The sequence below is a fragment of the Canis lupus genome, chromosome 6 (genome assembly GCF_048164855.1).
Source record: "Canis lupus baileyi chromosome 6, mCanLup2.hap1, whole genome shotgun sequence".
Lineage (NCBI taxonomy): Eukaryota > Metazoa > Chordata > Mammalia > Carnivora > Canidae > Canis > Canis lupus.
The window spans coordinates 63,215,918-63,237,558 of NC_132843.1; the positions used below are offsets into that span (position 1 = coordinate 63,215,918).

The 21,641-nt window shown below is 38.9% G+C and overlaps 2 protein-coding genes, 1 non-coding gene and 1 pseudogene across 6 annotated transcripts in view; 1 reads left to right on the forward strand and 3 right to left on the reverse strand.

Annotated features, from left to right (window-relative positions):
- RNF2 (ring finger protein 2) overlaps nucleotides 1-741 on the reverse strand; it is a 49,190-nt gene extending 48,449 nt beyond the window's left edge. The window contains exon 1 of one of the 4 annotated variants that reach the window (XM_072830900.1): nucleotides 706-741. The gene's annotated coding sequence lies outside the window, so the exon portion shown is untranslated. Of the gene's footprint in view, nucleotides 1-113; nucleotides 401-705 lie in introns of those variants that run through there. The other 3 variants (XM_072830896.1, XM_072830901.1, XM_072830897.1) reach the window with 3 other exon arrangements.
- Nucleotides 523-21,641, forward strand: part of NIBAN1 (niban apoptosis regulator 1) — a 213,340-nt gene continuing 192,221 nt past the window's right edge. Inside the window, exon 1 of the mRNA XM_072830881.1 lies at nucleotides 523-833. Coding sequence (XP_072686982.1) covers nucleotides 797-833 — 37 coding nt within the window. The 5' untranslated portion in view covers nucleotides 523-796. The remainder of the gene's footprint in view (nucleotides 834-21,641) is intronic.
- Nucleotides 14,156-14,607, reverse strand: LOC140635768 (ubiquitin-conjugating enzyme E2 variant 1 pseudogene; annotated as a pseudogene).
- Nucleotides 18,987-19,097, reverse strand: LOC140636101 (U6 spliceosomal RNA). Its single transcript, XR_012033426.1, has one exon. It is a non-coding gene; the product is annotated as a U6 spliceosomal RNA (small nuclear RNA).

The window sequence follows — 21,641 nt, forward strand, 5'->3', positions numbered from 1 at the left end:
CAACACACCCCCGGTGCCCGCGCCGCCGTCAGCCGCCCGCAGCCCCGCCGAGCCGACGCGCGTCCCGGCCCGCAGCTCCCGCGCCCTTCGCCTCCCGGCCCGGCCCCACTCACCGGCTCCCGCCCCAGCCCGGGACTCCGCCGGCCGCGGCCAGACCGAGACTCAGGTAGAAGCCGCCGCGGCCGCCGGCGCCGCCGCACAATATGGCGAGCCTCGGCTTCCGCAATGGAGCTCGGGAAATACAACAGGGGCCGCTCAATATTCATGAGAGACTGAGGGGAAGCCGGCTCGGCCGGCGCTGCGGGGAGGGCGGGAAGGAGCGAGCGAGCGAGGGGGCGGAGGCGCGGGACGGGGACGTGCACGGCGCGGGGAGGCCCGCGGCGCGAGGGGAGGGCGCGCCGCCTCGTGCCGGCCTGGAGGGCGCGAGCGGCCCCGCCCCCCGCCGGCCGGCCCCGCCCCCCGGCGCCCTCCCTCCGCGGGGTCGGCGGCCCCCGGGCGACGCCCGGATGTCGACGGCGCCGCCGCGGTTGCCGTCGCTGGGGCCGCTCGGGCTCTGCTGCCCCCGCCCGGGTGCCCCCGGGACGCCTCCCTGGCCGGCTGCGGGGGGCCCGGGCCGCGAGTTCTGCTCTCGGTGACCGCCTCCCGGCCTTACGCCCACCGCAGCCGGTGCACATCCTCGTCAGGCAGGCCGCTCTAGAACTTCACCTGAACTTCGGCACCTGCCTCCCCGTTCGGCCGGCACCCGCTTAACCATCCCGGCCGAGGGAACCCGCAAGATCCAGTTATTCCAGGGAAAATGACCTTCTGTTCTAGAAGTATATTGTTGGACGTCTGTAAGTATTCTGACGGTTTTCCTCAGCCCTTACTGGCCAGCATACCTTGCTGTTTTATTCCTGTCTCCTCGGCCCCTTCCAGTATCATCCTCTCAACTTGAGAATGTAAGAAGTGATGGGGGGATCCCTGGGTGGCGCAGTGGTTTGGCGCCTGCCTTTGGCCCAGGGCGCGATCCTGGAGACCCGGGATCGAATCCCACGTCGGGCTCCCGGTGCATGGAGCCTGCTTCTCTCCCTGCCTCTCTCTCTCTGTGACTATCATAAATTAAAAAAAAAAAAAAAAAAAAGCGATAGGTTAGGGACCCCTGAGGACCCCTGGGTGGCTCAGCGGTTTGGCATCTGCCTTCGGCCCAGAGCGTGGTTCTGAAATCCCAGGATCGAGTCCTGTGTTGGGCTCCCTGCATGGAGCCTGCTTCTCCCTCTGCCTCTCTCTCTCTCTCATAAATAGATGAATAAAATCTTAAAAAAAAAAAAAAAGATAGATTAGATAGATGTAATCACGACCCAAAACGCAACCAATTAGTCTACAAAAAAAATATATATATATATGTAAAAATGCGTGTAAGTTAAGCGGCAAACTGAAGAAGTAGTAACAGAGGAAGAGTTCCCTGACCTCAAGGTATATACTGTTGGTGGGATGTCCTGTTCTCTTGAAAAGATGACCAACGAAATCAGACAGTACATAGGAAGGCATTTGTGGCATAAAGAAATTGGACCACCCTGGGAATTGGGCAAACTAGGTTTATAGCCTCCGATGAATCTCTAACCATGTGACTTAAATAAATTGCCTAACTTCTTTGGACTTAATTTTCCTCATTTGCAAAATGAGAGGATTGTGTTGGATGATTCTTAGGTCCTCTCCAGCTTTTGAACTTTCTAAAACTCTCCAAGCGATGCCAGATAAATGGTATGAATCTACATAGGATTTTGGAAAAGGAAAGGATCAACTCCAGCTGGTGTGTTGAAGGAAGATTTCCTGAGGAGCTAGGATTTGAGTAGTACTGCGGTGTATAGTTTTTGGATGGGTAGAAAGGAAGAGGACAGGTGTTAAAATATTAAAGACAACACATTACATATCCTACCTAACGGTCCATTAAAGTAAACAAGCAGAGCATTATTTTTTTTTTAAAGATTTTATTTATTTATTCATGATAGTCACACAGAGAGAGAGGCAGAGACATAGGCAGAGGGAGAAGCAGGCTCCATGCAGGGAGCCCGAGGAGGGACTCGATCTGGGTCTCCAGGATCGCCCTGGGCCAAAGGCAGGCGCCACCCAGGGATCCCGCATTATTCTTTTTCAGTGACTTGAAAACTTTTATCTACTATCTATAGCCTTACATAAGAAATGACAATTCTTGGGAACGCTGGCTCAGTGGATTGAACATGTGACTCTTGATCTCACAGTGGCGAGTTCCAGCCCCACATCGAGCTTGGAGTTCTACTGAAAAAGAGAAAGAGAGAGAGAGAGAGAGAGAGAAAGAAAAAGAAAAAAGAAAAAAGAAAAGAAGAGAAAAGAAATTCTCAGATTCTACAAACAAACCCTTCAAGGTTAAGCTATTTCTCCAGTATGAAAAAAAAAAAGTCAAAATACAGATAGTCCCCAAATTACATGTATGACTTTTCAACTTAACAGTGGTTGAAAGTGATACTATTCAGTAGAAACTGTACTTCAAATTTTGAATTTTGATCTTTTCCTGCACTACCTATCTGTGGTAGGACACTCTTGTGATGCTGGGCAGCAGCAGTGAGCCACACCTTACAGTCAGCTGTTTGATCAGGAGGGTAAACACCTGATACACTTACAACCACTTTGTACCCTTATACAGCCATTCTGATTTTCACGTTCAGTACAATATTCAATTATATGAGCTATTCCCTTTATTACAAAATAGGCTTTGTGTTAGAGGATTTTGCCCAACTGTAGCTATTGTGTTCTGAGCACATATAAGGTAGGCTGTTATGTTCAGTAAGTTAGGTGTATTATTTTTTAAAATATTTTATTTATTTATTTATGAAAGACACAGAGAGACAGAGAGACAGAGAGACAGAGGGAGAAGCAGGCTCCATGCAGGGAGCCAGAGTGGGACTCGATACCCGGTCTCCAGGATCATGCCCTGGGCTGAAGGTGACGCCAAACCTCTGAGCCCCCCACCCCACCCCCCCACCCCCACCCCCAGCCGCCCAAGTTAGATGTATTAAATGGATTTCGACTTAGGATATGTTCAACTTCTGCCAGGTTATCAGGACATAGCCTTGTTGTAAGTCAAGGAAGAACTATAATGAGGGCGTGCTGCTGCTTCTCCCTTCCTATAAAGGTCCACCTTCTAGAGATAGCGCAGTTATAGAACCATCCCTCCTTTATTCATGACGACTGCATGTGCAGTTCAATTAAGGGTGTTCATAATTCAGAACCTTTTGCTCCAGTTATGCCTGTGAAGATAATGATGTGTGGTTAGATTAAGAAATTCCATTGATGTTGCAAAAAGTGATCATTTGTAGAAAGCACAGGAACTTTATGGATAAAAGTTAAATATAGTACTTAAAAAAGATTCACAGGAGAATTAGTGGGAAAATGGAAAACTTATGGGATATCTGGATTAAATGTGATTAAAAAGCTAGACCTCAGGCTAGCATCCTTAATATGAAAGACACTACTGACAAATTAATGGAACTCATATTACCTATTTTATCTCTTACTCAGAAACTTGGCATTGAAAGTACTATGGGCCTCCCCTGACTATTAATCGGGAAAGATTTTCCTATAGTATAGTAATAAAATTTCCGAAATCTCCATGCCTTAACACAACAGAAGTTTATTGCTTGTTTATGCTTCCTCATAAGGATCAGAGTCCCTCTTTTCCAGTCTAAGAACCAGATTGACAGAGGGTCCACCATTTTGTAGCTATCTCACCTTGATCATATAAATAGAATGGACTTTCCATTTTCTTTTGCTTTGTTTTAGTTGTACATTAAATCAATATCAGTCTGTCTATAGTGACTTGACATATCCAACCTACATTCCTTTTGCTAATTTTTTGACCTGACCTAAGGGATATTACCCTTAAAAATACATTCTTCTAATACTCTGCTCCCATGTTAAATGTACTAATTGGAAGTAAAAATCATATTTTGAGTAGGAAATGTTAAGTTAACATTATATAATACAAGTATCATACTATAGGTAGATGACTACATGAACTCTAGTTAAAAAGATTATTTTTGTGGCAGCTGGCTGGCTCAGTTGGAGGATCATGCATGCAACTCTTTATCTTGAGGTTGTCAGTTTGAGCCCCATGTTGGGGATAGAGTTTACCTATAAAAAAAAAAGATTACATTCTCTCAAAACTTGAGAAGTAGTACCCTATTAATCACATGGTTAACTAAGTACAAAAATCATTTTTAATCACAAATTTCACAGCTTTACCAACTTTCTGCTATGGTAATGCTACAAAATTAGATTAGTTTGGCTCAAGCAACTTTTATTGAATATCTACTATGTGCCAACACTTGGCCAAGTTCTTGGAATTGAGATATTAATGTGAGTAGGACATAAATTCCTTGGGAGCAAAAATCTTGTCCACAAGTGTATACCTAGAGATTAGTGTGATGCTTGGCATATTTAATAGATGCTCAATAAATAGATGTTAAGAAAATGAGAGACTGGGAATCTGATCCCAATGTGTATATGAAATAGAGCAGTACCTATGAGCTTGGTTTGCTTCACTTTTATCACTTACAAGCAGAAATTTCTATTAAGGTTGTAGTTAGTCCTTATAGAATCTTTCCCTATTTAGGCAGTGTGTTTGTTTGTTGTTTTTAAAGATTTTATTTATTCAGGAGAGACAGAGAGAGGCAGAGACACAGGCAGAGGGAGAAGCAGGCTCCATGCAGAAAGCCTGATGCGGGACTCGATCCCAAGACTCCAGAATGACGCCCTGGACCAAAAGCAGGCACTAAACTGCTGAGCCACCCAGGGATCCCCGGCAGTGTGTTTGAAATGGGAACCTTTTACCTGCCTGCATATACCATATGGGTTTCTTTTCAACAATACTCCAAATATCTAATTGTTGTCTGCTCTTCTGAAATGAAGATTGCAGGCCACCAGCAGCCTGTTAATGATAAGCTATATATGTGTCACAGTTTATATAGGGCATTTATATTAATTATTAGTCCACTAAATCTTCAGATCAGTCCTCCAACGTATTATTCCTACTTTATAGACAAAGAAAATGTGACTTCTGTGGTTAACTAGCTTTTGCAAACATAGAGCTCATAAGTGGCAGAGCTGAGGCTCACACCTAAGTCATCTGAATTCAAATCCAGGGATACTTTCCTTTGTGCCACATGTACCTTCCCACTCTATGCTGCATATAGAACTCCAGCATTTTTCTTCTTTCTAATGGGTAAGCAGCATATAAGACAAACATCTCCAGAGCTTCCTCTCAACACTAGTATTATTCCAATCCTCAGTGTGGTCTATTTTTAAGAAGCTAGAGATGATGTTCAGTGCAACAGTGTATAAACCTGATCCATTGACAGAAAACCAGCAGGTCTTGTTTTTGTTTTCTTAGAAAACTTGCTTTAAGAAAACAAAATAAAATTAAAAGTTAGGTTAGAAGACAGAAATAGCTTGGGACTTAATCGCTGTCTATATATATACTGTTGTCAAAATATATCTTCTACCAAAATCTTTATTTGTCATCTTGTAGATGTGTTGTGCTTTCTTTGAAAGGGTCAACTAAAGTAGGGACGTTGTAGAAAGGCCTAAAGAGACCTATAATTCAAGGTGGATTCAGGAAGCCAGCAATTTAAGATTTACAACCTCTTCAGCTGAAAAAATATAGCCCTAGCCACAGGCTTTAGTGAAGTTTTATTTGTATTTCAGCATAGTACATTTCGTTTTGTGGTATTTCCCTTGGTGTTTTAGTTTAGCTTTCCTTTTTCTATTCTCAAGGCAACCAAAATAATTGGTGCTACTCTTAACTATTCAACTTAAAGGAGTTAAGCAGATTAAATGAGATGGTCTAGTTAGGCTTTTGGGGAGAACTAAACAATATTGCTACTTCCCTCCTATGGAGACTTGGAATAGTATTTTATGTCTCCCAGATGTGGCCACATTCTGCCTAACATCTGTTAGTACATTTTATTAAAATAATGAACCAGCATATGTTTTGAAAAGTCAAAAGAATGAATAAAAGTTTTCATTCTGATGCAACACAAATAGCCAACTGTTTCTTTGTAGTTAATAATGGAGCATATATCTGGGAAATATTGTGATATCCACTTCAGATGTAAGTTAAGGTATGGTTTAATAATTACCGGCTTAAGCTTTCTAATATGAAAAATGTTTATTCCATTCTAATAAACTTTGGAAGTTTTTTTCCTTTCCAAAATGTTTCCTGCAAGGGAAGAGATTTGTGCTTTGGCATTGATATAGGAACACTAAGAATCATCCTGGAAGTGAACAAGGAATAGATAATTAAGATTAAAATTCAGAACTAAAATGGAAATTTCTCTGGAAAAAAAAAAAAAAAGGCTGGAAGATCCATGTGGGGAAGTACAGTTGAAGAGTGCAAAATACCTAAGTCAAATTACAGCTTACTCATACTGCCTTGGTGGACATTTTAATTTTTCCCACTGAAAGCAAGCATGGTGCTAGAATGGTTTTTGTAGGATGAGAGAGTGGACGGTAAAGACATTCCTTATCTAACATATTTCTTGGAAATGTTTTTAGTAAAGAATTTAAAAGAACTGCCAACTTCCACCCATACAAAGAAAATTTTGTTTTATTTTAGACTATATCAAGATCTGGAAACCCCTGCAGTATCCATCCATCTGCTGAGTCATTAGCATTTTATACTCTACAGAAGAAAGCCATTAAAATATACATTGAATAAGACATTCAAGTAAGTTATAATTTAGGTAAATCTGAAAACCATTCTGGTCAGCCTAGAATAATGGGTTTTTTTTCATTTTTTAAAATATTTTATTTATTTATTTGGCAAAGAGAGAGAGCACAAGCAGGGGGAGCAACAGGCAGAGGGAGGGAGAGGGAGAAACAGGCTCCCCACTGAGCAGGATGTAGGGCTTGATCCCTGGAGCCTAGGATCATAACCTGAACCCAAGGCAGACACTTAACTGACTGAGCCACCTAGGTGCCCATTAAGAATAGTAAGGTTTTATGTGTTACATATAGAAAGAGATATTTTCTAAGGATTTTAGTCTATACAAAAGTTTTTTGATTTTTAAAATAAATTTCACAGACCATGCTTCTAAGATCAGAATTGACTGTTGTCCCTTAAGAATTATGAAGTCTGTCACATATGGAGTGTGGGATTGAGGTGACTACAAAGGAACCTTCTTGTCATAGTATCCTATTAAAGGTATATGGATGACTTAACTTACCCTGTTGTGTCCCTCTCCAACACTCACTCTTCTAATTAGTTGTTTTAAGACAATACTGATGTTCTTAGTGTAGTTTCAATTCCTTAACTTCTTGACATTTACACATCTTTAGCTTCTAGTCTTCACTCTTGGACTTTATTCATTAGCTGTCCTGGTTTGACCCTTTCCTAAAATTTAAAAAAGATGACTGTGGGCCTGACCTCAACACAGCTGTCCCTTTTTCCACATGATCCAGTTCTTAGCTATTTGCCAACCTATTCATTTCCTGACTTGCTCTTTAATTAGGCTTGGCCATATTCTTATCCCCTTTAGCTTGGGGCCTGACACATAGTGAATACAAACTGCATCGCAAGAAGATATCAAGCATAACCTGTAGACACTATGCCATTCATGGTAAAGGAAAAGAGCCATCTTTAATAACAAATGCAGAAAATACAGAGCTCGTTGGTGGAAAAGAACAGAAAACCAATTAGGTTGCTATCTGTGGTATTGAATACTCCAGAAACAATCAGATCAGGAGAGCCCATGTTAGGAATGTCATATGATATTGTTCCAGCTACCCCCACCCAAAGAATATCAGCCAACAGGAAAATTTGTTATTGGTGGACTTTCAAGTAGAACCCTATTCAGATGTTTATTTTGAAGAGTCCTGTCAAAACGTACTAATATTTCATACCAAAAGTAAAAACTCAACATGCTATCCATTAATCTATTATTCCAGTGGAACTTGAAAGTTTACTAGTTCTCAAACTAGATTTAACATCTTTCTCCATCATGCACTTGCCTACATTAGTTGTATGCAAATATGTCCCCCAACCCACCCATGAGAGTGAAAGTAGCATGAGGGCACAATGTCACTCATCTGTAAATGGGTGTATTTGATGTGTCAAGGGTGGGGGGTGGGAAAAAAAATGATGTGTCAAGTACTTTAATGCCTGTGTATGTGTGTATATATATATATATATATATGTATATGTATATGTATAGGTATTTATATATCTATACATATGCTTTGCTCCTAAGATACATCTGTTATGCCTTTAAGCAATGAAAATAACTATAGTTTTTAAAAAGCAGTCACTAAAAATACTTGCTTTGTATATTTTACCAAGTGTGTTTAACTATTACAATAATACTTAGAAAATGAAAATTTGAATAGGTATAATTTTCTATCTACCATGTTCCAACAATCATAATACCAATTGTTGGTTTATGTTTATGAACACAGATATTACATACATTAACGATGTGCATGAAAAATGACACAACTTTTTTAAGAGGACAATTTGGTAGTTCTATCTCAAAATTTGAAATGTGTGTCTTTCAGCCTAAAAAATCCAGTTCTAGGAATGTATCTTACAGAAATACTCATACAAGTGTGCAAAGAAATATATATATATATATATATATATATATATATATATATATATATATATGGATGTTTTTACATTGCTTGTAAATATATGAATATAAGTCATATTTTTATTAAATAAATTTTAGTATTCTATACAGTACTATATCATATAACTTAAAAAAATGAGATAAAGCTACTGTTCAATATCACTCATCATCAGAGAAATAAAAATCAAAACCATGATGAGATACCACCACACACTTGTCAGAATGGCTAAAATTAACAACACAGGAAACAACAGATGTTGGCAAGGTTGTGGAGAAAGGGGAACCCTCTTACACACTGTTGGTGGGAATGCAAACTGGTACAACCACTCTGGAAACAGTAGGAGGTTCCCCAAAAGGTTAAAAATAGAATTACCATACAAGTCAGCAGTTGCACTACTAGGTATTTACCCAAAGGATACAAAAATACAGATTCAGGGATGCCTGGGTGGCTCAGTGGTTGAGCATCTGCCCTTGGCTCAGGCCCTGATCCCAGGATCCTGGAATTGAGATCCATATCAGGCTCCCCACAGGGAGTTTGCTTCTCTCTCTGCCTATATCTCTGTCTCTCTCTCTCTCTCTGTCTCCCATGAATAAAGAAATAAAATCTTAAAAAAATACAGATTCAAAGGGGAATATGCACCTCAATGTTTATAACAGCATGATCAACAATAGCCAAACTATGGAAAGAGCCCAAATGTCCATTAACTGACAAATGGATAAAGAAAATGTGGTAAAAAAAAAAAAAAAAAAAAAGATGTGGTATATATATGTGTGTGTATATGTGTATTTGTGGTGTATATGTGTATTGTATATACATATACACACATATACACATGATGAAATATTAGTCATCAAAAAGAATAAAATCTTGCCATTTGCAATGACATGGATAGAGCTAGAGTGTATTATGCTAAGCAATATAAGGAGTCAAAGAAAGACAAATACCATATGATTTAACTCATATGTGGAATTTAAGGGGAAAAAAAACAGATGAACATAAGGGAAGGGAAAAAGAGAAAGAGAGGGAAGCAAACCATAAGAGATTCTTGACAATACAGAACAAACTGAGGTTTGATGGAGGGAGATGGGCAGAGGATGGTCTAAATGGGTGATGGGGATTAAGGGGGGCACTGGAATAAAACATTGCATTTTATCATAAAAGCAGTAAAGATGCATGTAAAAAGTAAACATCTAATAAACGTGAGTGAAATTTCTATACATATCCACCTATTATTAACTGAAGGACAGGGATCAAGAAAAAAGCTGTTCAAGGTCAGGCATCATCAGCCAAAGCAAATAGAAAAACTAGAACTTGGAAATTCTTTGTTTCTGGAGATCTAGTTGTGTAGTGGCCTTGAAAATCAGGGAGTTGGTCTTATTACTAGATCTCCCCTAAACATACCTGACCCAACTTAGTAAGAATTTAGGTTAAACAGGGACCAACCAATGATTACAGAACCCTCAAATAGCAACAACCCTTTAAAAGAGTTCTAGGACCTATATAATTATCTTGGAATTCTATTCTTCTCCTCCTAATTTATATCCCACAGTCTCTAGGGGAAATATCAAGTATTGTTTGCTAATTAGACTTCTAGTACTCCCTCCAGAAATTGCTGCTGATTTAGCTTGTGATTACTGGAAACAAATACAAGTTGTAGGTTAGGAATCAAATATTTGAATTTTCCATCATATATATATATATATATATACATATATATATACACACACACTCTCTCTCTCCAGGGAATTTTTATTTTCTAGACTATTTGAGATCACCATATGGTAAAAAGCTTAGGCAATATATTAGACTGGGTTTAAGAGACTTGACCTTCTTCTAGATTGGATCAGATGACCCAGAGGGTCACAGCAAGAGCACCTGTCATTGTAGTCAGAGTAGAGTGCGGGGGGGGGGGGCGGGGGGCGCTGCAGATAGAGTCAGAGACTGACTGAAAAAGACAGGTTGTTTCTCTAAAGTGGCCAAATGCCTGGAGCTGGAGCAAAAATACAATACACAGGCAAGAAGGAAGTCCAAGAAAGGGAGGCACAGGATAAGTTTGAGGAGAGGTGTATTACACCCACCTGAAAGCTGAATCAGGAGGTCTGAAGCCAAATCATCAAGAGGAGCTATCTTTCCGTCTCTTCCAGGAGAGGATGACAAGTGAGGTGAGGAATAAGGGCAAGGTGCAACAGGGCTGGTGTTAGCTGAGGCTGGCCAAAGGGCAGCCCTGACCTTGACTCTAGATCCTAAAGATTTCAGTGGGCCCAATCTGAAGACACATACAGAACAGAGTATCGAATAAGGGTTGTGAGAAGCAGAGAGTTAATTAGGAAAACTAGAGATAGATCCAAATAGTATACTGAATTTGTAAAAAGCTCCCAACATAGATGTGAGCAAGAGCCAGAGTCAATGAGAGCTGAACATGGGATAATTGACTTTCTCTTGGTTCAAATTTGTTTGACCTCTGATCCTCTCCAGATCAGTCTCTTACTTTGGCTTCATGTCATGACCCCACACTCTACGTTTTGGAATGTCTCAGAGTTTAATCTTAGGACTCTTTCCCTTCTTAATTTACATCCTCCCTCTTGGTGATCCTATTCAGTAATGTAGCTGTACTAACCGTATGTTAACTACCCTCAATTTTTCCAGACTTAGAGATTTCTAAAAGTTTCTGGAATGTTAAAGACCTCTCCAAACTTAATCCAACTCCCTGTTCAGCCCCTCTACTTGGATGTCTACTAGGGATCTCAAATATAAAATGTCTAAACTAGATCTCCTCCTTGAAATGTAAACAAATGACAATGTATGATTTTTAACTATCCTTTTATTTGTAGCTATAATGTCTATATTGCTTTCTAGACTCAAGGGAGCTAAAAGGAGTCACTCCTTATGATTACTTAAAACCACATAAATTGGGATCCCTGGGTGGCTCAGCAGTTTGGTGCCTACCTTCAGCCCTGGGCATGATCCAGGAGACCGGGGATTGAGTCCTACATAGGCTCCCTGCATGGAGCCTGCTTCTCCCTCTGCCTGTGTCTCTGCCTCTCTCTCTCTCTCTCTCTCTCTCTCTCTCTCTGTGTCTCTCATGAATGAATGAATAAAATCTTTAAAAATAAATAAATAAAACCACATAAATAACTCAAAATGTAAAATTAATTTTTAAGTGTATTTGCATACATGTTCATTTACACACTCCCTTAGCAAGATTCTACAATTAACCACACTCAGTAATTCAAAGAGACATAGACCCTATCCTCAAAGAACCTAGCATCAAGTAGGAGACAGAGACACATACCAAATGTGATGAGGCCAATAAGAGAAATGCAATAGGAATAATTCTTCCTTGAGGCCCATTTTTAATTACACACTATGGAACAACACCTCTCATAGATTTCCAGTCTTGGCAATATTAGCTTTATCCTAAAAACGAGAAGAGTTGTAGGTAAATTCACAACCATGGTAATAGCCAAAAATCTCATAAATTGTGTATGTGTCAGGTACTGTGCTAAGTATTTTAGAAGCATCATCTCATTTCATCTTTATGCCAACTTTATGAAGAAGTTACCATAATTACTACCATTTTATGGATTAGAAAATAGAGGTTTAATGCATTTCAGTACTTATCCTAAGTCACCTCAAGTAATAGGATGAGCATATCCATATCCTTTTTTGTTTTTTACCACACACTTTTTTTTTATTATATTAAAATGAGGCAATGGTCTGACAATAAAAAGGCTGCTTATGGAATACTGTTATGTTCAACTTTACTTACAGGATATTAAATCCTTAGAACTAAGGTATCCCCCCAAAAAAGATTAATGGAAACATCGATTGCTTTTCAGACTTGATAGTTGCTGCTTCAATAGGTGGTTTTGCAGAAACACTAAATTAAAAAAAAAAAAAACCTTTAGAACACAATGAATTGCATTTATTTCAGTATGCATCCACATCTCAGCATTTAGTGGTCCTGAACAGAAAAGTGGAAAAACGCAGCAATTTGCCAGGAAGTCAAGCCTGCCAATTTCGGGGATCTGCTGTGCACACCAAGTTTTTTTTCTCCATCCCTGCTGAGGACCATGAGACACAGCAGCACCAAAAACAAAGCATGCATCAAATCCAAGGTTTTTTTTGTTCCAATTGTCAGATTCCAAACTAGACCCAAATGGATTGTAAGATGACCACGTAAGAACCCTGTTTAAAATTTCTTCAATTGTTAAAAGCAAAAGCAATTACAGAAAACAGTTCATTCAGAGGGATCGTGTGTGCTTACAAGTATCTTCTATGGCCTTTCTCCAAGTTTTACCACCAAGCACTTTGAGAGCTGGCAGGTCTGAGTACCCCTGGTGACTGTTCTTTTCACTTTATCAAAACCTGAGCTAAAAAACAGTATCAGCAGACAATGACAGCAGAGGGTGGCAGGGCTGAGGACCCAATATTCATTCCCAGGCTGGTGGAGAGTGAGTAAATATTCCAAACTAAACAAGGGAAGTTAGAGACTCTTTCCAACCTTACCTGATGGCTTTGGCCAAAACAAGGAAGTGTTGGGTGGTGATGATGCAAAAAGGGACTTGAGGAGAAAGGAAAATGCAGCACCCCTACATTAAGGTGGGCGAGAAGATATGGGGAAAGCCCTGAATTCCTCACCAAAGGCCAATTTCAGAGGGGAGCAGAGGGGGTTACAATCTATGCTTCGGCTGAGGATGGTCATGGGAAGTGGAGAAGGGATGATGGCTTGGAGTGGGGAGGGCATCATTTAAGACTTAAAAAAAGAAACCAGGGGTGCAGTTGAAGCACCCCTGCACACCCAGCAGTAGTCCCCCAGGCTATGACCTGAAACCTTGATGCCTATTCTAGCAAGCCACTCCAAGCTGGAGGGCTATTGCAGGGACAGAGGGGTCAATGGAAGGAGGGAGGGAGCCAGCAGGAGGAGAAGGAGAGAAAGCAGAGACCCCAGGCCTTGTAATCAGCAACAGGGTGATTGTGTGATGTGTCTTTTCACAGTTGAGTTAGCTGTGCCCCACCAGTTATGATGGGAATCAATCTAAATATACTTTCTTGATCCCAGAAATTTAACTATGTAGGCAGTGGTTACACTTCACAGTATGATTTGTTATAGCATAGCATGTATCTCAAATGGACAAAAAATTAGTATCATTTACAGTATCTTAAGATAAATTGCCTTTGAATGGGAGCTTCCTTTCCAGTACTTTTTTTTTCTTTTTTTTTTTTTAAGATTTTATTTATTTATTCATGAGAATACACAGAAAGCAGAGAGAGGCAGAGACACAGGCAGAGGGAGAAGCAGGCTCCATGCAAGGAGCCTGACATGGGACTCAATCCCCGGTCTCCAGGATCATGCCCTAGGCTGAAGGCGGCGCTAAACCGCTGAGCCACCAGAGCTGCCCCCCTTTCCAGTACTTTTGAGGTCTACAAGATGTATCTAGAAAACGTACTACTGTGGACATTTTTAAGCAAGTGACTGCTTAAATCGAATGGGGTAGGGAGAGGGCCTGTGGTTTCTCTTTTTGATTAATTGCTGTAACATTGTCCTTGGAGTAGCTGAGGGAGTTTCATGTTTTCTTTAGAGATCATTAGGCGCCAGAGCTCTTGCAGGACAACTTTGATGCTATATGAATTCTGCCATTTTACTAGCACTGATATGGCTCTTGGGTCCACCACTCCATTAGAATTATTAACTCCATTCATATTAATTTTTGTTACAAATCTTACAAAGGGGGGTGCTTCTGGTATTTAGGCCCACATTCTATTTTAAGGCTATACGGTTTTCATAAATTGTTCTTGGAGGCCCAATTATCAATCATCCCTGTCCATCTTAGAAGTGTCATATCTTTGTCATCTTCTAGACCTCAGCTAACTGTGCCACCTCCTACTCCTTTCTGGCCTTCTTCCAGTTCTTCCCACAGTCGAAAATTGCAAGACTTTTACTCCCAAGCCCGTGGTGGCTGTCATCTTGCGTCCCAAATCCATATCCTTAACCACTATTCTAAACTACCTTCTCACAATTGGTGACCCCGCTTTAACTAATAATAATGGTGCTAGGTTTCTAAATATTTATACTAAAATAAAAGAATAAATCTACAAATCATCTAAATAGTGAATATTCATTATATTTTAGTTATAATCCCCAATCACTAAAGATAATTGATAAAAAGGACTATAGCATAAAAAGTCATGAAATGTTGGGTTCAGTTTTTCAAAGTTCATAAAGATACTGGATTAATCATTTCAAGTTTCCTGCTGATTGCCTTTGGAAATAAGTTCTTGGTCTTAAATACATTCTGTGTTTTGGGCCTTCTCTTATTACTACAACATAGATAATCTAAGATGGAAAAATCATCAGACTTGGAAATGCTAAGAGAATAGAAGCCAAAGCCTATAAGAAAATAGTCTTCTAAATTTATTATCTCTTATGCATTGATTTATCACATATGGTGGGAATTTAAACCAGATGTATGCTTACTAGAAGAGGCTATCCCAAGACGGACAGGGGAGAGGAATGTGACCTCAGCTTGAAAGTAGAGAATCAGAACTTGGTGGTGGTTCAGAAGTTTCCTTTTATGATGGTTATATAATAGAATAAAAGTTCTTCATCTTTTCAAATTAACTAAGATTTCATTTCTTAATCTGGAAATTGTTGAAACTTCTGGCTTTTGCAATGTAATATTTTCATATTGGGAAAGACCATAAACTTTCTGAGTAACTCTTGCTTAATCTAAAGCAAAACATTTTTGGAAAATACAGCTCTTATATGTAAATATTAACATTTACACATTCGCATTCGTTTCATTCTCATCTGGAATTTAGATATCAAATTTTAATAGCTAGAATTCAGTAACATATCTTTGCCATCTGCTTTTTTTTTAACTGAAGCTTTAAAAAAATCTATTCTTTCAAGTCACATCTAAGGAAAAAAAGAGACTTAGCCTAACATGAGTAATCTACCTATCGTTATGTAGTCTTTATTTTTTAAAACTTGAAAATTACTATTAAAGAAAATATTTCCCATAATAAATGCTTTAGTTTGGGAACAGTCTGAACAAAAAAAAAAAAAACACAGTATGGAACAACTTTACAGTCATTTCTCCACTTTTTGAAGGGAAATTATCTTGAAAATCATTAATTGAGCAAAGAGATATTTCTCAAAAGCACTTTTGATTTAGTTTTCAGTTTATTTTTACAGTACACTTAGGTGTGCCTGGGTGGCTCAGTCAGTTAAGCGTCTGCCTTCAGCTCAAGTCATGATCCCAGGTTCCTGGGATCAAGCCCCACTCAGGCTCCCTACTCAGCAGGGAGTCTTCTCTCTTTCTCAAATAAATAAAATCTTTTTAAAAATACACTCATGTGATAAGATATTTTTTAAAAAATTAAAAGATAATTAGCCAATTGTAGACAGTTTCTATCCCAGGAGAAAAACTTAAGACAACTGGAGACATGCACGTGTACACATATACTTGTATATTGACTGTCAGAGAGAGTTAATTTGTTCAAAGCTAGAGTGGTCATTGACAATCTGAAACACAGAAAAAAGGTATTTTCTTTATAAGGAGTTATTGGTAGGAAATGAAACACATGTTTAAAAGAAACTACCTAAATATTTCATTGTATGTCTATGAACTGCCAAAACAATTGATTCATTTGTTTTAACTTCCCTCAAACAAGTATTGAGCAGTCATTGTGTGCTGAACAATTCTAGGCACCAGGGTGGGAAACAAAAAAACATGTAAATGATATGTCTTGCTTACCCAAGCTTAAGGTAATTATACGATAACATTTCTTTCCTATGGATCTAAAATTTGCATGCAGGGAAATGCATAGATATTAAATGTACAATTGGATGAATTTTAACAAAAGTATGTATTCATGTAACTACCACCCCAGTGGAGACATAAGACCCTTCCATCTCCCCTAGAAAGTTCCTTCATGTCTCGCTTCCCAGATAGGCAGGTGTGTTCTGATTTCTATCACCATGGGTTATTATGCTTTTGAAGTCACATAAATGGAATTATATGGTATGTTATCTTTTACTCTGTGCAGTGTTTTAGAGATTTATTCAAATTGTTGTATTAGTACTTTATTACAAATTTCTTTTATATACATACATAACATTTTTTAAAAATCCATAATCCTATTTGCTTCCAGTTACAAACACTGTTAGTCAACTTGTTGTGAATGTAGATTTTCATTCTCTTGGATAAAGACCTAGGAGTAGAATTGCTGGGTCATTAGGTGTATAATATTATAAGAAGCTCCCAAACAGGGCAGCCCAGGTGGCTCAGTGGTTTAGCCCCGCCTTTGGCCTAGAGTGTGATCCTGGAGACCCCCTCATCACTCCCTGCATGGAGCCCGCTTCTCCCTGTGTCTCTGCCTCTCTCTCCGTGAGTCTCTCATGAATAAATAAATAAAATATTTTAAAAAAAGAAGCTCCCAAACAGTTGTCCAAAGAGATTTTTTTTTAAAATATTCATTCATTAGAGAGAGAGAGAGAGCATGAGAATGGGAGAAGAGCAGAGGGAATAGGAGAAGCAGACTCCCCACTGAGCAGGGAGCCAGATGCAGGGCTCCATCCCAGGACTCCCAGATCATGACCTGAGCCGAAGGCAGATGCTTAACTGACTGAGCCACCCAAGTGCCCGTGTCCAAAGAGATTATATCATTTCATACTCTTATCAGCAGTATATGAGAGTTCTACTTGTACAACATGCTCGCCAACAATTGATGATATCAGTCTTTTCGTTTTAGCCATTTTAGTGGGTATGAGGTGAAATTTTAATGTGGTTTTAATTCATATTTCCCTGAAAACTAATGATGTTGAGTATCTTTTCCTGTGCTTACTGGCCACTTTCAAAGCTGCTTTTGTGAAATACCTGGTTTTTGCATATTTAAAACTTTTTTATCCTTTTATTTTAATTTGTATGTGTCTTTTATGTATTATTATATAAGTTCTTTACCAAATCTACATATTAAGAATATTTTCTCTAGGGATGCCTGGGTGACTCAGCCTTTGGGCATCTGTGATTCTGGAATGCCTGGATCAAGTCCCACATCAGGCTCCCTGCATGGATCCTGCTTCTCCCTCTACCTATGTCTCTGCCTCTCTTTCTCTGTCTCTCTCTCTCATGAAAAAATAAATAAATAAAATCTCTAAAAATAATATTTTCTCTCAGTGTATGGCTTACATTTTTTATAGATTTTAATTTTTTAGAGATTTCTTTTAGATTAACAGCAAAATCGAGCAGATGGTATAGAGAATTCCCATCTACCTCCTGCCTCTACATATGCATAGCCTCTCCCACTGCAACTTCCACTCAACACCCTGGACCAGAGTGTTACATTTGCTACAGTCAATTGACACATCTTTATCACCTGAAGTCCATAGTTCACATTAGGGTCCATGCTTGGTGTTGTACAGTGGGTTTAGACAAATATGTAATGTGATATGCATCCACCATTCTAGTATCATATCACACAGAGTTCTTTCAATACCCTAAATTCCTCTATATTCTATGTGTTCATCCTTTCATACACCCATCCTTTGACAATCACTGATCTTTCTACTGTCTCTGTAGTTTTGCATTTTCCAGGATGTCATATAGCTGGAATCACATGTAGCTTTTTCAGATTAGCTTCTTTCACTTAGTAACATGTACTTAATGTTCCTGCATGTCTTTTCATGGCGTGATAGTTCATTTCTTCTTAATGCTGAATAATATTATTCTGGACACACTGTGGTTTATTTATCCATTAACTTACTGAAGGACTTCGTGATTGTTTCCAAATTTTGGCAATTGTGAATAAAATTGCTTTAAACAGCTGTGTGCCGGTTTTTGTGTGGACATAACTTTTCAGCTCATTTGGGTAAATACCCAAAAACACAATTCCCAGACCATGTAGTCAGAGAATGTTAAGTTTTGTAAGAAACTGCCAAATTGTCTTCCAAAGTGGCTGTGCCATTTTGCATACCCATTAGCAATGAATGAGAGTTCCTCTTGTTTCATATTCTTGCCAGCATTTGGTGTTGTTAGTATTTTGGATTTTTGCCATTCTGATAGGTGTATAATGGTATCTTATTGTTATTTTAATTTGCAATTGTATAATGACAAGTGACAGTAATCAACTTTTCATTTTCATATGCTTACTTGCCATTCATATATCTTCTTGGATGAGGTGTCTATTCATTTTTTAATCATTATTTAATTAGATTGTTCTAATGTAAGAATTTATTATACATATACATTGTAAATAGATTAACACAATCAAGCTAATTAACATTGCCAATACCTCACATAGTTAAGATTTTTGTGTGTGGTAAAAATACCTAAGGTCAACTCTTAAATATGGGCTGTTTCATGAATTTGCATGTTATCCTTGCATAAACACCATGCTAATCTTCTCTGTATCATTCCAACTTCGGTATATGTATGTGCTGCAGAAGTGAATACTTAAGGTTTACTTTTTTCCATACATTTTTACAGTTGTTTCAACACCATTTGTTTAAAAAAAATTCCCTCACTGAACTGACTTGGGACATTGGTAATCTCCAGTATACTATATGTATATGATCTATTTTTGATTTCTCTATTCTCTATACACATACACACGTATTTTATATGGTGTTGTTTAATTCAAGCTGGATTCATTATTATATTTTTATAATAATGCATATACATTCTATTTATTATTTAAAATTTAAACTTTTTTTTAAAAAATCCATTTTAAGAAGTTAAAATTAAAACATTTTCATGGTTCCCTAAAAATATTGGGAGCCATAGGCACTATACCTAAAGCTAATTGGACCTGACAAGCTAGGTTCTGCACATGTAGCCCTGTCAGAAACTGGGTGTAGAGGCCTGTGAAAGTTTCCTTAGGAGCACATGGTAGGCTTGTAGGCTCTAAAAGTAGCAAATACCTAGGGGCCTGTGATAGTTTACTTTCAATGTTATATTTTCATTGTATTATCCCTATGACTAAGTCTCATTTAATACTATTATACTGACTTAATTGGTCTATGGGGAATTAAGGAAAATATCTTTTCAGTCAGGGTTCTTAGTCATAAGCAACAGAAGCTGCCTTTGGTCAACCAAGCAAGACAAAAGCTTGAGGTATTTATTAAATAGCATGAGGTAGTTCACAAAATGGTTGGGATGTTTGGAACATTAGGCTCAAGGTTAAGCCTCAGGAAGAATGCCCAAACCCACCTGCCATGAATGAATCTAAGGAGGAAAATGTTGCCACCACCAGCCACTAGAAGTTACAGTTTGCCCCACTGCAGTTCTGTACCAGGAAAGCAGTTTCAGTGTTATCATTACAGTCATTGATGTCAATTATCATTTTTGCCAAGAATTCAGTATTGCAGCTCCTGTGCTGCTAGTGCAGTGTGAGAGACTGAATGTTTCATTAATAATTATATAAAAACACTTTGCCACATATAAGACCCAAAATATCTGAAAAACAGAGTCAAGAAAATAAGGAATTCTCCATTTCTCAAGAAAACAAAAACGTGACATAGTATACATCCTCAAGAAGCTCACGGTTTTCTGAAAGAGGTAAGCATATGCATAGCTATTGGTGAAACCATTTTCCTATGTAATATAAGCGAAATGATAAGGGAACAGAGAGGAGGAAACAATTTCAAATGAGCATTTGAGCCCTGAAGAAAAAGCAGGATTTTGATGGAACATTCTACGATAGAGGGAACCAAGTGGGCAGATAAGCAGAGTTAAATTGCAGAGTGTATTTGAGGTTTTAAAATTTACAACTTTAACAAACCAAATACTTTTTTTTTTTTTTTTAAAGACTTCGGGAAAAAAAAAGACTTCGGGAGGTTCTAGAAATTGTTGAGTTAATTGAGAATACCTTTTTTTTTAAGATTTTATTTATTTATTCATGAGAGACACAGAGAGAGAGAGAGGCAGGCTCCATGCAGGGAGCCTGACCTGGGACTCGATCCTGGGTCTTCAGGATCACGCCCTGGGCCAAAGGCGACGCTAAACTGCTGAGCCACCTGGGCTGCCCCAAATACTATTTTTATACAAGTAATTGTATTCCTTTATAAACTAGTTTTCCCTGGACCATGATAATTATCAACTGACAGTTGGGGGTGCCTGGGTGGTTCAGTCAGTTGGGCATCTGACTCTTGATTTCAGCTCAGGTCATGATCTCAGAGTTGTAGGATCGGGCCCATCTCAGGGTTCATACTCAGTGGGGAGTCTGCTTGAGATTCTTTCTCTCCCTGCCCCTCCCCCTCCCCCTGCTCTTGCTCTCTCTCTCTTTTTCTTGCTTGTGCATGCCCTGAAATAAATAAATAAATCTTTTTTAGAAAATTATCAACTGATAGGTCTGTGAACCAGGGTTAAGGACTGCTTAATTTTAGGAATCAAGAGATCCGTTTAAGTTTGAAGGGGGCAGAAGGCAGAAATCAAGGCTAAAGAGAATATATGTGTTAAAGAAATTGAAGATACTTTAACTGGGAGAAACAACCTATAATTAGAAGAAATATTTAAGTGACAATGGTGTTCTTAATTTAGAAAAGACTTCTGTATATTTGAAGAGACAGAATGAAAAGGGATTATAGATGATGAAAAGAAGAATGAATGAGATGAGGAGGATAGAGGAGGATTCTCCTGGGGGAAGGTATGGGAAATCAAAGACATTGAAAAGAGGAACATTTATTTACATAAGCTGTGAAGGAATAAAGAAAATTTAAAGGTATTCTAGAAGTGGAAAGGAAGAAAGGCCAAAGAGATCATTTACCAGTAACTTTGATCTCTGTGGAGTAGGAGGTTGAAGGTTAAATCATTTCTTAATAGGAGTTTCTAGAAAGTAAGCTTTTTTTTTTTTTAAGATTTATTTATTTAGGGCTCCTGGGTGGCTCAGTGGTTGAGCTTCTGCCTTTGGCTCAGGTTGTGGTCCTGGGGTCCTGGGATCAAGTCGTGCGTAGAGCTCCCCACGAGGAGCCTGCTTCTCCCTCTGTGCCTCTGCCTCTC